The 16,307-nt window shown below is 35.0% G+C and overlaps 2 protein-coding genes across 4 annotated transcripts in view; one reads left to right on the top strand and one right to left on the bottom strand.

Annotated features, from left to right (window-relative positions):
* Positions 1-16,307, bottom strand: part of LOC144845914 (E3 ubiquitin-protein ligase MIB1-like) — a 78,281-nt gene that overhangs the window by 14,581 nt on the left and 47,393 nt on the right. The gene's annotated exons all lie outside the window — the stretch shown is intronic.
* Positions 7,890-14,965, top strand: LOC144844910 (uncharacterized). Its single transcript, XM_078702018.1, has 10 exons — positions 7,890-8,622; positions 8,724-8,873; positions 9,066-9,150; positions 9,385-9,494; positions 10,183-10,445; positions 11,506-11,676; positions 11,968-12,061; positions 12,398-12,595; positions 12,806-12,963; positions 13,097-14,965. Exons 1-10 carry the CDS (start codon positions 7,890-7,892, stop codon positions 13,706-13,708), a joined length of 2,574 nt encoding a protein of 857 aa, XP_078558144.1. The 3' UTR covers positions 13,709-14,965.

Genomic DNA, 16,307 nt, shown 5'->3' with positions numbered 1-16,307 from the left:
AATTATGAATTATTGTATTTTTTTTTGTTTTACTTTGGTTTGAAATTCAAATAATTTACCAATAAGCCAATGAAATTATTTCTGCATTCAATTTAAAGACACAAGACATTTTGTGTAGCAATGATTGACTTGACAACAAAAGACTTTAACAGTAAAACCACTATTAAGGGGACACCCTCTGGATTAAAAAGATATGGGTGCTTCCCTCTGAGTAGTGGTTGGCTTTTGTTACAGCCCAAAGAAGGAGAAAGAGAAAATCTCCCTTTAATAGGGGCCTCCCAAAATAAGAGATTGGAGAGACATCCAACTCTGTATACACTTTGGTAATGTCAGTTACTAAATAAAATTAAGTGCCATGTTAGATAGAATTATACAATTTTACAGGATTGATTTCACTGATATGCGTAAAAATACAGTAGCTACCATACAATACAGAATATCTAATTATGCAGATGGGTATCATGACACCTCCACCACCATGCATAGTACTGTATGGTATATGTAGTATACTGAATTGTGGTATAGTCAATATAGCTAGTATTGTGACAATGAGAGTATGACAAGCATTAGAATTCATAATTCACGTCGACTAGGCCTAGCTAGTAGTATCAAACGAGACAATGACAGTTGTACTAGCTTCCTACATACTAATCCAAGTGAAGTGAACACCACACAAAAGAATGAATCAACACATTTAGCCTACAATCATACACAACATCCTACAATTACATTTCCTTACCTCATAAATTGTTGTTACATGATCAGATCATGGGATAATCATATGCATCAAACTACACTAATATTAATCTACACAACACAACCCTACAGTACTTTATTCCTGATGTAATATTATAATTTATTCTACCTTATAAATAAATGGAACGATCCAACAATGACTGATCATGAGGACCAGCAATTTCCAATGCAAAGGCTCCTTATGCAAATAAGGTACACATTTATGCCATATGTCTCAGCATCCTCATTATGGAAAACCTTGTGTGTAATTAGTACAAGGGAAGTGGAAGTGGACATTTCTGTCTATAAATACCCCATATCCAGTTGTCCCTCTCCATTTAGCAACTATGGGTGTGGTAATACTGTACAGTGCCCACTGTCAAGTGGATCAGTCCATTTTGTGTTTGCATACCAGGAATAAAATTTCTACAGCTTGAAGTATAATCAGCTGTTATAGACCAGGGTGTGTAGACAGAAATGCTGAAAACTACACAAGAACTAAGAAGAGAGAAAACAACAAGAAGAAAAAACAAGGTATGTTGGTTTTTTTGTATCATTCATTTTCCCCATTTTTTTCATTTGGTCATGAATCTATCAACTATTTCTATCAATAGAGCTGCCCGGGTAAAAAAACGATCGGGATTCCCGGCGGGATCCCGTTGGGATCCCGGTGGGATTTTACGAAAATCCCACCGGGAATTATGGTCGGGATTCCCGGTGGGATCCCGTTGGGATCCCGTTGGGATCCCGGTGCGATCCCGCTTGAATTTAAGAAGAAAACGATCGGGATTTCCGCGGGATCCCGCCGAGATTTGCGTAAAATCCCACTGGGATTTATGGTAGGGATTCCCGGTGGGATCCCGGTGCGATCCCGCTTGAATTTAAAAAGAAAACGATCGGGATTTCCGCGGGATCCCGTTGGGATCCCGCTTGAATTTAAAAAGAAAACGATCGGGATTTTCGCGGGATCCTGCCGGGATTTGCGTAAAATTCCACTGGGATTTATGGTCGGGATTCCCGGTGCGATTCCGCTTGAATTTAAAATGAAAACGATCGGGATTCCCAGCGGTATCCCGCTGGGATTCGCGTAAAATCCCACTGGGATCCTTCCTCATTAAAAAAAAATCGATCGGGATCCCGGTGGGATTTGCGTAAAATCCCACCAGGATCCCGATGGGATTTGCGTAAAATCCCACCGGGATCCCGATGGGATTTGGGTAATTTGTGATCGGTTTTTTTGGGGGTATTCTCGCTGTGATAAAAAATCATAAGTCGACATATTGCATTTTAAATTATCTTTTAATCACATTAACATCTCGTTATTAATACTTCAAAGTATATTTGTTATTTTTGATTGCTCTAATTTTATCATTTAGTTTTTTGACAATTTCGGTCCACACCTGCTCCCTTTGCTCAACTTGAACTTCTTGGTATCGTTTGAATATGTGAGCTGAAATAAAACAATACGCCGGTTAAATCACAGAATGTTGTGTTGTGTTTTTATTTACAGTGTTTAATTATTGTCCATGCATACAAGACGCATTACAATGACACAGTGGGCCTATAGTGCTGCAACAGACGAGTTGTTTTAAAGAAACATTAAACATAAAGTTTCCACAGGTGGGGCTTGGAAGGGGATTGCTGCTTTCGTAACCAAAGATACTGTTAATTTACTCACTTCTAAGCGCCCGTCTTTTAACCTCGGCCATCGCCACCTTGTCCCGGCCAAATCCATAAATGCTTAAAGTGGCGCATTCTTCTTTGCAAACAACCAGTTCAAGAAGGTTAAGGGCCAGCTTCATTATGTTGGTTGCCGACATTTCAGCCAGTGTCAGCCTCTCCCTGCTGACACTGACCCCAAATTTCGCATCACCCATGTATGTAAATTCTTGTTATAAACAAAACAAAAAAAAAAAGTTATGATGTGTTTATATTCCAAGAACATTACAACGAGGAATGTTTTTAAAAAGTATTTATAAATCCTTGTAGATCACATGTATAAATTGTTTCCAATCGATTAGATCAACATAATAAATAACACACCAAATTCACGGCCGGCTAAACAATTATTTTCAAAACCTACCACTAGTATCAGAATCCTCTTGGGAAGAAGGAGGAGGAGGAGGAGGAGGAAGAGGACATGATGATGGTGGCGATTTCGCCGCATGCCTGCTTTCACCAGATATATGATCAGCCACTACAAATAAGTTAATATAGAATACGGTATAATTAATGATAATTGTATGTAACTACTGTGTAGCAGCTCAGTGCGTCAGAAAGCCGAGTAATTGGTCAGCTTGCCCTACTACTCTGACTAAGTTACATTATACTAAACGACGTAAGTGTGAAAACATTTTTAAAAATATATTAAAGATTGCAACTTTATATGAAGGAGAGACATCAAATTATTACAAATTATATCTTATGTACTCACATCGTCCATCATCCGCAACGGCGGCAGTCTTCAAATTCTGAAACGTTTAAAAATTCAAATTCTGAAAAATATGTTCAGTTTCACAGATATTACACAAGCTAACATATATTACTTTAAATTGTGTCTCATCTACCGTACCTTGTACAAGAACTTGACAGCTTGCCTGTCCTGCATCAACGACATAATAGTTTGTTGATTTTGTTCTATGCGGTTGAGCTTCAAAAATCAAATTAAATTACATATAATTATTAATTGATAACTATAGACATTTATTGTGCATAACGGTTTACAAACAAATGAACAATCGGAGTTGAGGGATACTTATGCTTAAAGCTCAGGTACAGGCATGAATTTTAAATATAATATCTGGTTAATTGTACATAAATAAAATATTTGTAACAGAAATCAGGACGAAAAAACATGAATATGGTCAAATACAAAATAAATTATAAAATATAAAAACCAGGAAGACTTTTTTTATGTAGTTTAACCTAATGTAATAACATGTCTGGTGACTCCCTAGAAGGTGAAAAAAGATGGTGGATATACGGTGGATAATTTTTGCTATAGCTAGCATGAAAATAAAAATCTGAAGTTGAATAAAAAAAACCAGAAATGTAAAATTCAAGTTTTATTACCTATATTTAGTCATCTGATAACATTTGTTACCACACCGTTTATTTTTCATAGCTTTTTAAAATGCCTCTCTATTTACAAAATGTGTGTACAAAAGAATAGGCCTAGAGATTTTACTGTGTAATTTGAACTATCCCCCCACTGATAAGAAAGTGCTTATTTTCAACAAGCTCGTGTAATACAAATAAAATTCAAAAAATTATGAAACATAGGGGAAACTATAGATCGATAATTATTGGAATGTATGATCAATAGACATTTTTTGCTCGCACCTGGCCTTTAAATTGAACTATTCAACTTTGGGCTAAATACATTTTTAAAACATATTTTACCTTATCTATTATGTCCTGATAATTCCCTCCATCTACCAAACTTAATGTTGAGGACACTGCATATTGTTCCCTCGCTTTTTCTTTTTGCTTCTTCTCAGCTGCCACGGCTTTTTTTACCGTGATTGCCTGTAATTATATTCGAGCAACAATTACGTAGGTCACGTTAATCAAGAACAATGGTAGATTTAAAATCATGAAAGCTGGATATCATAAAATAATAATAATATCCTGGATAATATAAAAACAAGTCGCAATGACTATTTATTCGATGCGTTTATGGTAACTTGTATAAATATATAAATAAAGTTCCACTCGGTATCGTAAATTATGCATCACAATTGCTTCATTTAATGAGAAAAATTTACCTCTACTATCTTCTTTTTTTGTGGAACCGAAACGGTTGATGCGGCAGCCTGTAAATGAAATAAAACGGTCACACAACCAAAATATTTATTAATAATTATTATCTAAAGGCAGTTGTTGTGATGTTATGTTTACAGTACTAACATCGGCATAGACTAGACGAATGCTAAATAAAAAATTGCGTAGTTCACGTTAATCAAGAACAATGGTAGATTTAAAATCATGAAAGCTGGATATCATAACATAAATATAAAAATAAATATAAACAAAAATAATGCATGTGGTGATTTTGGGCGAGGGCGTTTATTTTTTTGGGTGTAATTAGTAACATGTATAATCAAATAATAAAGCCCTAGATATAAAAAACTATAACACAATCAATAACAAGAACTGGTAAAATACAGTAACAATTGTATCAAAATGCTGCCTATTAAAGTATTAAAAACAATTTGGCAAAAACAAAATGCAAGTGCAAAATGCAAAAGTAAGTGGAAAATACTAAACACAATGTACTTCTACGTTTTTCCTTTTTGAGGATTTCTTTTGTTGTATGGGTTCTGAAGCCATCTGTAATTTAAAACAAAAACGTAATTATGCACCCTTAATGTGAATGGCATGCACCCATGAAAGTTGGATTTTCACATGCCGTATTTGTTCGAATAAACTCCCAATAAAAAAAAACACATAGGTATGAAAAACTATAGTATAACACAATTAATATTAAGAAGTGATAAAATAATGTAAAATTGTATCAAAATGCTTGGTAAATTGTAGATCATGGAAGTCAAAGAATTCTGCTATGAAAGGTGTTTTATTCGAATAAATACGGAACGATAGTTCCATTCGGTATCGTAAATTATTCATCACAATTGATTCATTCAATGAGAACAATTTACCTCTACTATCTTCTTTGTTGGTGGAACGGAAACGGTTGATGCGGCAGCCTGTAAATGAAATAAAACGGTCACACAACCAAAACATGTTTATGTTTACAGTACTAAAATCGGCATATATAGACTATAAACACAATGAACCCTACCTTTTTCTTTGGTGGCATTAGTTCTAATGCTTTCTGTAATAAATAAAAAAATATTTAATTTTCACCGTTAATATAGCTTTCCCACATTAATATCATATTTTATTTGTATGACTATACATGAATATATAGGCATATACTATATGAACACTTTCTCTTTTTAAGAAACTGTTAACTGCTAACTTCATGCAGCTTAAATGTATTCGATGTAGCCTAGGCTTAGGGCCTAGTGTATTATTCAATTTTTGTAGTTTAAAGTGTATCATTGTTTCATTTATTCTAGGGGCCTATTGATTGTAACTTTTTATCTGCTTTAATAATGATAGTAGTAGGCATAGGCCTAATTAGTATATGTATGTACTCGCCTTTTGCCCTTTCTGGATATGTGTCTCACTTTCCAGGACTTGGGAGACCAAATCTGGAAACTCTGGGCCAGAAAGTATTTTGGAGAATTTTTTCCGCATTGATTCATCTGCAAAAAATAGTATAGCCTAAAAGTAAAACTAAATGTTGGCAAACAGGTATACTTTTAAGGTTGAGAGAGTTATATAGGCCTAACTAGGCCCTATACCTACCTAGGGCCTAGGGTAGGCCTGGGCCCTAACCATTATTATTGGTAATTATAAATTTCAGTTGTCCTCCAGTGACGTTAAGTTAATTTAGGGCCTATTACTTTTAAAATCTTATTTAATAGGCTAGACCATATCATAAGTTTTATTAATAGGCCTATCACAAATTAATTTGTGTGTTACGGTTGTCGAACCTAAGGCTATACAATGATATGAGTGCTGTTGGACCAAATAAATTAACTTACCGCCTATTTCTCCAATCAGTCCTGTCTGTATACCAAAACCTGGGCACTTTGCTTTAACACGGTCTCCTACTAAATAGTCATTCAATTCCCACCGTGGCTCTACAATATTCTCTATTTTGATAACATTACCCGTAACAGGATCGTCATTAATCCAAATCATTAATGTGATTAGACCCATAATGATTAAACAAATTTACTAAAAAGATGATGATGATGAACAGACAACCGACGGGCGGAGAAGAAGAACAAGAGAAAAAAGAGGAGGATCGACCGCCAAATGATTTGAAACTTACGCGCACGGACGAACGGACGGACGGACAGATGATACGGGTAATTTTACGCACCCTTTTTATTTTCATAATTTGTTTCTAAATTACTGGAATTTATCCTTAAAGTGAATTTGTTACCATATTTACCACCCGTCATGGATATTGAATATCACCCTTTTTCACACGATTTTTGAAAATTATCTGAAGACGCCTCCGCCGCGAGCCGCCCCCTTGTTATGTTTGGTATGCCCCGGGCGTCGCGTGCGAGACGCGTATAATATGCGCACGACATGTCACGTATATACGGCGTGTGACGTGTCCGGCGGCTCCTATCGTCGTGTGCAAAAGATAAAACGAAGTGACGCTATACGATCTTTGGTCGTGTGACGTGCCAGCAGAGAGCGGAGAACGCTACACACGCTAGGCCTAGATGATGAATAATATGAAGAGCTAAACACTGTACACCTCAACAGGTCAGTAAAATACATACATAGATTTACATGATGAGTCCTACATTTTATTTGGGACGTGTAAACTTATAACAAGACCCATTCACCTATATAGCTAGCTAGTATAATAGGCCTAGCCTATAGGCATATAGCCTAGCCCTATATTGGCTACATACATAGGCTATACTAGGCCCTAATAGGCTTTTTAGGCTAGCCTAGCCTATGTTGTATAGGCCTATAATAGGCCTAGCTAGGCCTAAGCTATCCTATATGTGTCACATTTCTTTTTTTTTTAAAGCAAATAATATACATATAGGCCTAGGCCTATGTCTATCCGGAATGCCTAGCTATAGAATAGCCATATTGTATTAGTTTCTACTTATTATAGGCCTACGTCAGTAAGCTAAATTTGGGCAAGTCCTAATATTATATTAAGAGCCTAGGCCTAGGCTAGGCCTAGTCAGGGCTGCCCTTTTGACATATTGTGCACAAGCTTGCATCGTCTTTCAAATTTCGCGGTAATATGTTTGGATTTGAAAGAACTCTATTTAAATCAAGTAGTAAGTACTGATTTTTCAATATAGGCTAGGCCTAAAATATAACTTAACTTATATTATAATTAATAAGGCTTTATATTCTTTATAAAAATCAATCAATATTGTGTCATTGGGTCCGCATGCAACCCCCCCTAAATTTTACAAGGTGCCCTTTTTAGAGGTAATCATTTTTGCTATATAATTGCTTGCGTTTATCTTTGATTTGTTTTTAACATTTTATTAATTTCGATACTGTAGGTAGTACTAGGCCTAGTAGTATGCAACATGGATTCAAGTGATACCACCACAACAGAAGAGCAATTTCTGGCAACACCGCAAAAGAGACGGCGTGTACTATCAAAACGTCATGGGTTTAACCCTAGACGTGCTCGATATTTGAAAGCAGTAATATTAGCTAAAAAAACACCTGGCCCCTTATTAAGGGAATCAATATTGACAAGTTCTTCGTCAAGCGAAAGTGAGTCTGATTTTGAATTAGACAGGAGTAGCTCCATTTTTTCATCACCAGAAAATGTCTCAAATACTGACGATAGTAGTAGTAGTGATAGTACCATCTCAAGTCGGCCTACCACCGATCCTTCGATCAGTAGTGACGCACCGACAGATGATGAGTACGACAACATCGAAGGCGAGGAACCCGTCAATGGCAAACATCCTTTATTTGACGGTTGTCCTCAGACACATATTTCTCTATATACATCTTTAATGCTATTCGTTATCAAACATTCACTTTCGGGAGAAGCATTCTCCGATCTTCTACATTTGATTGCCTCTATACTTCCACCAACGTGTGTCATCGCTAAGTCAACTTACATGGTCAAAGAGATTCTAAAGAAAAATACCCAATTTGAAACATCAACAACCCATTTTTACTGCGAAAACTGCAATAGAGAAGTGGAAACGTCATCCGATTCATGTAACTGTACGGACATGAGTGGGAAAGTGCTAGAGTACTTAAGCTTGGATGTCGAAAATCAGATTCAAAAACTTTTCCAAGGTAAGATGACGTTATTGTATACAACCTTTTCAAATACACAGTGGTATTATAAAATAACAGACACGTTTTCTAACCTCTTTTTAAATAAATGTATTTTTCAGATCAACATTTTTGTGAGATGGTAATGGCAAGACGTCGGTACGCGGAAGCTGGTGTGTGGAAGGACGTATGTGACGGTGAAGAGTACAGTAGAATTGTTCCAAGAGAACCGATGATGAATACTGTTCATCTGACATTCATGATGAATACTGGTTAGCATCATGGTAGTTATTTATGATATGAAAATAACAACTAACACATATCATCATCACTTTCCTGAGGGTAATGTGGCTGCCGCCGCGATGTCGCGGTGGGGTCGAAGGGAAAAATCCCAATAAAGCGTTCAGTATGTCATAGCCTAAATGTGGATGATACATTTTTTTGAAATGATTTTTTTTATGCAGATGGCGTGGCAGTTTTCAAATCATCAAATAAAGGAAGTCTCTGGCCTGTATACTTGGCAATTAATGAATTGCCAGTGCAATATAGGTAGGTACATTAGTAATAACATGCAATATATTTTGTAAAATAAATTACTTATACTTTAAAAAATTACTTTACTGGTGTTTTTTTAGATGTCAGTGGGAGAGGATGAAGAGGGGGTGGGCGATTGTTGGATCGCCTAAATTTCAAATGTTAATGCAAAATATAAGACATACCGGTAGGTTATAATTAACCTGTTCTGGAATGATCCACCAATACCGTACTATTTACACATTTCAGATTTGCAAGACGATACATAATACCATGTCTTCTGCACTGCCAAGCCGAAAAGCCAAGTATGACGACATACTTGCGATCACTTATTGACGTTCTGTTGCGGTTTAGTAGAGGTTCGTATTTTTTTTTTAATGTTCAAAATACTGTAACGTACAGGGCCGTAGCCAGGGTCTGTCAAAGGGGGGGGGGGGGGGGGCTTCGGACAAATAGGTAGTATTTGAGTTGAGTACGTATCGGCTGGTGGCCTATAAAAAAAATCGGATGTTATAATGTAAACTACAGTACATGATTCTATAGAAAGTATAGTGTAATATATTAATATTCACTATAATGCTCTATGATGATGATACACTATATTTCATAAACATAAATACTATAATAACCGCAGCGTTCAATTTTTTTATGTACGTCGGAAGAAGGCTATAACAACAATAACATGTTACATCCAGGGGCATCCAGGTACCAAAAATACGTATTTATATTTCAGCTGAAAATCTGCAATTCATTAGCAACTCTTTGAAATTTACAGACACGTATCGCTCGACGTACCCTCATACAGGAGGGAAGAAGTTAGTTTATTTTACATCTCCCTGGTTAGAGTTATTCACGAACGAGTTTACGATTTTTTCAATTTACGAACAACCTTATGTACTGTGGGAGATGAGGATGAGGTATTGGGCATGTCGGGGATGGGGGTTCGCTGTAAAGGGGGAAGGGGATTAAAATAAATATAATAAAACCATAACAACTTTTCTGGCTAAATATTTATATGATACTTGTACACTGATGATTCAATCGCAGGAATTCAAATCATGACGTGCTATGGAGAAAAACAAGTAAAAGGGCATCTACTGGCATCGTGTTTAGACTTACCGGCCAGAGCAATGGTGTCTAATATGAAACAATTTAATGGTCGGTTTGGCTGTTCACTTTGTTTAGACGAGGGTATGACAAGACCAAATGCCCCACTTCACAGACACTATCCGTTCACTGACAACAATGAACATCGGTCACATCAAACTATCATTCAAGACGCCAGAACTGCTGCCGTAACACGCAAGGCTGTGAGTTATTTTATTATTATTATTATTCTGCTCCATAACGCCGAATAACAATTTATTTGAAAATAAATTTTTTTTAAAATCATTTTATATCAAAGTTTTCGCTTTTCAATAATCAGTTAAAATCAGTGAGTAGTCGCCCACGAAAAACGTTAAACGCTATCTTTACCCAAAGACGCTCCCAGACGTTTATTTTCAGTGGTTTTTGAGACTGCGCAGAATGATTTTCGAACTGACAGACCCAGTGCATTGTACTCTGCCCGTTGCTCCTTGAAACACATGCCGTGTTTCAACGCTTGTCCATGCTTGTAGTATGGAGAAACCCGGAAGCTTGCATTACGGACCTTTTAGTTCGAGTCGTTGATTTGTTCATTAATTATTATGTTTTGCTGAGGGTTTCCTAAAATTTAAGGTAAATTATAATTGCTGGTAGTTTATGTATTTTGGTCTTCATTTCCGTACGTTCGTCATTGATTTCTGAAAAATTACGGACGTTTCCCTTTTTAGTGATACTTAACAAAATAGCTAGCCTTCAAATCATCCACTCTAGGCTAGGCCTAGTCTACCCACCAACTCAGCTGTGCTGAAGGTATATCAGTAGTAGTCCTACTAACCAGACTAGCCATAAATATTATTGGTATCAGCGACCTTGGGGTTATAAGTGTTTACATATATTTAAATTCGCTTCGTACCGCGTACCAGAAAGGAAATGCGTGAACGTGACGATTGTAAACTTCCGCAATGAACTCGCTCGGTCGTCAACAATAACATGGAATTCACTGCACTCTGTTACCATAGTGATCATGAGAAAAAAATATTGTAACATGTTACAATATTTTTTTACAGATGCCATGACTACCAAGTAGAATTAGGTCATGAAATCCTTTGTGGTACCGCTAGATATAACAGTTGTAAACGGCTACTGTTATTCTGAGACAACAATCAAATTGTCTCAGTGTTATTGTAGACTTTTTTTTATTGATTGTGTAAAGTTATTGTACAATGCCTATACAATCACAATTTATAGCTCCATTATTTAATTGATATATTTTCATACTTTCAGGTCAGAGGAATAAAGGGAGCATGCCCTTTGGTAGCTTTGAGCTATGTTGATTTATCATGTGTATTTCCAATTGACTGGATGCATTCCTGCTTGTTAGGAGTTACCAAATCCATGTTGAACTTGTGGCTTGGAAAAGACCACAAGGCAAAGAAGTTTTATATTGGTTCTAAGGTAAAACATATTTAAAAGAAAATTTCATTTGAAATTGCACATACTTCTTTTATAAACACAAATTATGTAGATTTAATTCCAGTGAGCTTCTAAACAATCATTGTTTGAATAATTTAGCTAATTTGTCACTTGTGTTCTAACTGATAACTGTTGAATATGCATTTAGATTACACACAATACTATACTGTTTATTTAGTCCTTTTTATATTGTTATTAGCAATTTTTAATGTTTCATATTCTGATACACCTAATTTAATTATAATAATAAATATAAATTGAATGTTAATGTAGATTGATCTTATGAATACAAGATTTATGAAGATAAAGTTACCCGATTTTATTGCTCGTAGTCAAAGAAGGTTGGAGGAAAGCCAGCACTGGAAAGGTAATAAAATTCTTTTTCATTTTTTTCCAGTAGTCTATACTGTTTATATACAGAGTATGACGTGCACCATTTTTATTTCCTTAAGTTGAATATGGTATGATCAGACAAAACACATCAAAAGCAAATGTTGAAAATATTACCAATGTAACCTTCAATCATTTTGCGACCTTCAACTGGATTGCATGTTTCATAAATTGTAGCCGTTTTTTCAGGGTGTCTAGAAAACTCAGAGCTCAGATATATCTGAGTTTTCTAGATCTAGAAAACTCAGATATATCCAAGTTTCCTAGACACCTGTTTTTCCATGATTATGTGACTTTTGCGTTGTTATTACAGCTACAGAGTACCGTGAATGGTTACTTCACTTTTCAGTACCTGTGTTAAGAGGCATATTGGAACCGGATATTTTCATCCACTATTGCCTATTAGTGTCTGGATTGTCTCTGCTTGTTCAAGAACGCATCACATCAGCAGACCTCTCATATGCCAACATTCTTCTGAATGATTTTTGTCAAATTTTTCCAACTATATACGGTAAATGCAACTGCATATTTATTACAATTTTTCAAACCATTCAATGATTGAGAATACATAAATATGATTTCTATACTCTCAGCCTGATGACGTGCACATTTGACAACTTTTGTATCTAGTTAATAAACATGATTGTCATATTGTTTGTAGAAATGAACAATGAGTATAATCACATTAAATGAATACGGTATATGCCTTTTCCCTCGGCAGGTGAAACAAGACAGACAATGAATATTCACACATTACGACACATGCCATACTTTGTTAAACTGTATGGCCCACTTTTCCATTTTTCTTGCTTTGGGTTCGAGTCAATGAATGCTCACCTCAAAAGTATGTTTCATGGCACAAGATATGTGAATAGCCAGGTATACATTCATTATTATATGTACAATTATATATAGGTGCTTGAAAGCTAAATAATAATAATAATAATAAGAAATAATGCTAATGCTTATTTTACTTTTTAATACAGTAATAAATAATGTTCTTGGATTTCAGATTTCATTTGCAGTACAAATGACAAAGGCCCTTCCTGACTTAGTGAGAAGTTTAACAGAGGAAACAAATAACAATGACATGAAGAAGCTTTTTAGTAAACTGTCATCAAAACTAGCAACAGAGGAAAATCAGGCTGTTGCCAATGGCGTTATTGGCAAATTTCAAAGATTGCCAAATATTGCTAACTACTTTGAACAACCACAAAATATCCGTTTCACAAAGAGTTTTTCTAAGTACAAAATCGGTAAACATTGCTACACTTCTAAAACCACTAGCACAACAAAACGAACACAAAATTATTCTATTGTATACAAAGATTCAGATTCATTGAATTTTGGACAAATTATTTGTTTTCTGATGTCTGAAAATGAAACCCCTTTTGCAATTGTCCAAAAATACATTTCTAATCAGTCTCTAATTGCACCAACTCGCATTCAAAACCCAACCCTTAACAGTTACACACACAGACAACTTTGTAATCATATGGCAATTGTAACCCCAGGTAATAATATCTTGCTTCCTCTTACAGAAATCTGTAAGAAGTGTGTATTTATTGAAACAGATGATGGCATGTATATGTCATATCCACCAAATCTGCTTGAACACAATTGAATATTGAATCTCTAATCAAATTGAATGTTTTATTATGATTGTTGATTACATTTTGATTCAAAAGCTTTAAAGGCCAGGTGCGGGCAAAAAATTTCTATTGATCATACATTCCAATAATTATCGATCTATAGTTTCCCCTATGTTTCATAATTTTTGGGATTTTATTTGTGTTACACGAGCTTGTTGAAAATAAGCACTTTCTTATCAGTGATTTCATTCGCAGTACAAATGACAAAGGCCCTTCCTGACTTAGTGAGAAGTTTAACAGAGGAAACAAATAACAATGACATGAAGAAGCTTTTTAGTAAACTGTCATCAAAACTAGCAACAGAGGAAAATCAGGCTGTTGCCAATGGCGTTATTGGCAAATTTCAAAGATTGCCAAATATTGCTAACTACTTTGAACAACCACAAAATATCCGTTTCACAAAGAGTTTTTCTAAGTACAAAATCGGTAAACATTGCTACACTTCTAAAACCACTAGCACAACAAAACGAACACAAAATTATTCTATTGTATACAAAGATTCAGATTCATTGAATTTTGGACAAATTATTTGTTTTCTGATGTCTGAAAATGAAACCCCTTTTCAAATTACACAGTAAAATCTCTATTCTTTTGTACACAAATTTTGTAAATAGAGAGGCATTTTAAAAAGCTATGAAAACTAAACGGTGTGGTAAAAAATGTTATCAGATGACTAAATATAGGTAATATAACTTGAATTTTACAGTTCTGGTATTTTTATTCAACTTCAGATTTTTATTTTCATGCTATAGCAAAAATTATCCACTGTATATCCACCATCTTTTTTTCACCTTCTAGGGAGTCACCAGACATGTTATTACATTAGGTTAACTACCTAACTACTGAAAAAAGGTCTTCCTAGTTTTTATGGCAGAATTTTGCCAAATTTTGTATTTGACCATATTAAGGGAAATTCATGTTTTTTTGTCTTGATTTCATTATAAATATTTGATTTATGTACAATTAACCAGATATTACATTTAAAATTCATGCCTGTACCTGAGCTTTAAATGTGCACAGGAATCAATCATAAAAACCAATGGAATTTATCATGTATGGTATGAAAAGTAATTGGAAAAAATGGTCTTTGAACACACAGGTTATTACACACATTTGTTATCAATCTATTATTCTACTGACATTTCTCTGCTTCATGGAAATTTGAAAGTTTGGTATATTGCATTGTTATTTTCAAACTAATTTTAAATAGGCCTACAAAATTGTTTATACTGTATTGTAATATACAATTTCCAATAAACAATCTGGATCAGTATTACTGTATGGATTTGTGTTTGCTAGGATAATAAGATTGATTTGATAATAATGACTTGTCAAGTTGTTTCTACAATTTTTATTAATTGGCTAACCAAGATGGAATACTATTATAATGAATATTGCGCTTTTGGTTTCCTTTACATTAATTCATTATCAGGAGATCTGATCAAAGTGACGCTATGCTGTATAATCTTTCATCAATTAACCATTATCATTCATTTAGTTGCTATATAAACAATTATGTCCGTCTAACAAAAATTATTGTTCAAGATGAAACATACTGGAATGGGTTTTTTTGCCAAGTCACCAACCAAAAGCTTGGAGAGAATAATAAGTACAGTACTTACCTACTGCTGTGAGGCATACAAAGAAAAGCCGACGAGATCATGTGAAATCGTCAATGAGCTCGACTCTTTCTGAACCACTGCTGTCGATGTTGATTACCAAATTAGTATAAAAATAAGTAACTGGGTTGTTTATCCCAGGACAGCTATCATCATCATTTATTGCACAGGTTAAATTGATTTTGGGAATTCCAAAAATATAAATTTTGAGTGTATTTAAGCCAATTACTTTTTTATTTTGATTTAAATTTATTTTTCATATGACACCAATGATGATAACTGTTTCGATCCTCAGTTAGGGAGGTGGCTATTGATCGGATCTCCTGCACAACAATTAACATGCATTGTCTATGCAGGCGTGCATTGCACTCATCAGCTAGGAAACCAATAGCGTAATACCCTCAACATATTAAAGGAACTCAACTCAACAATTAATTAAAACTTGTAAACGTTATGAAACATAGTAAATATAAAAGAGTTAACTCAAAAACTTGTTAATAAAATGGATGTTAAATAGAATGAGATGACATAAACTACTCGCTCATCGTAAGTGATCAAAGAAGCCACGGCCATGATGCCGGGTATCCTCCTTTTCCGAAATCGGCGGCTCTTATCTGATCATTTACGATGTATTACAGACTATAAAATAACGCAAAACCAACAAAAATCTGATGATTGAGTGGGTGGCACACTGGATTTTATTGATCTATAAAAATAGAAAATGTGAATGCGCGTTTAAAAGTGGGAGTATTTTGGGGGATGGGGTTTTCCCCGACTCGCACATCTTTGTGTGTCCAGGGTGTTTGCTAGGATAATAAGATTGATTTGATAATAATGACTTGTCAAGTTGTTTCTACAATTTTTATTAATTGGCTAACCAAGATGGAATACTATTATAATGAATATTGCGCTTTTGGTTTCCTTTACATTAATTCATTATCAGGAGATCTGA

Source organism: Antedon bifida, chromosome 6 (genome assembly GCF_963402885.1).
Source record: "Antedon bifida chromosome 6, ecAntBifi1.1, whole genome shotgun sequence".
In the NCBI taxonomy this organism is placed as follows: domain Eukaryota; kingdom Metazoa; phylum Echinodermata; class Crinoidea; order Comatulida; family Antedonidae; genus Antedon; species Antedon bifida.
This window is presented reverse-complemented; position numbering and strand designations above follow the sequence as displayed.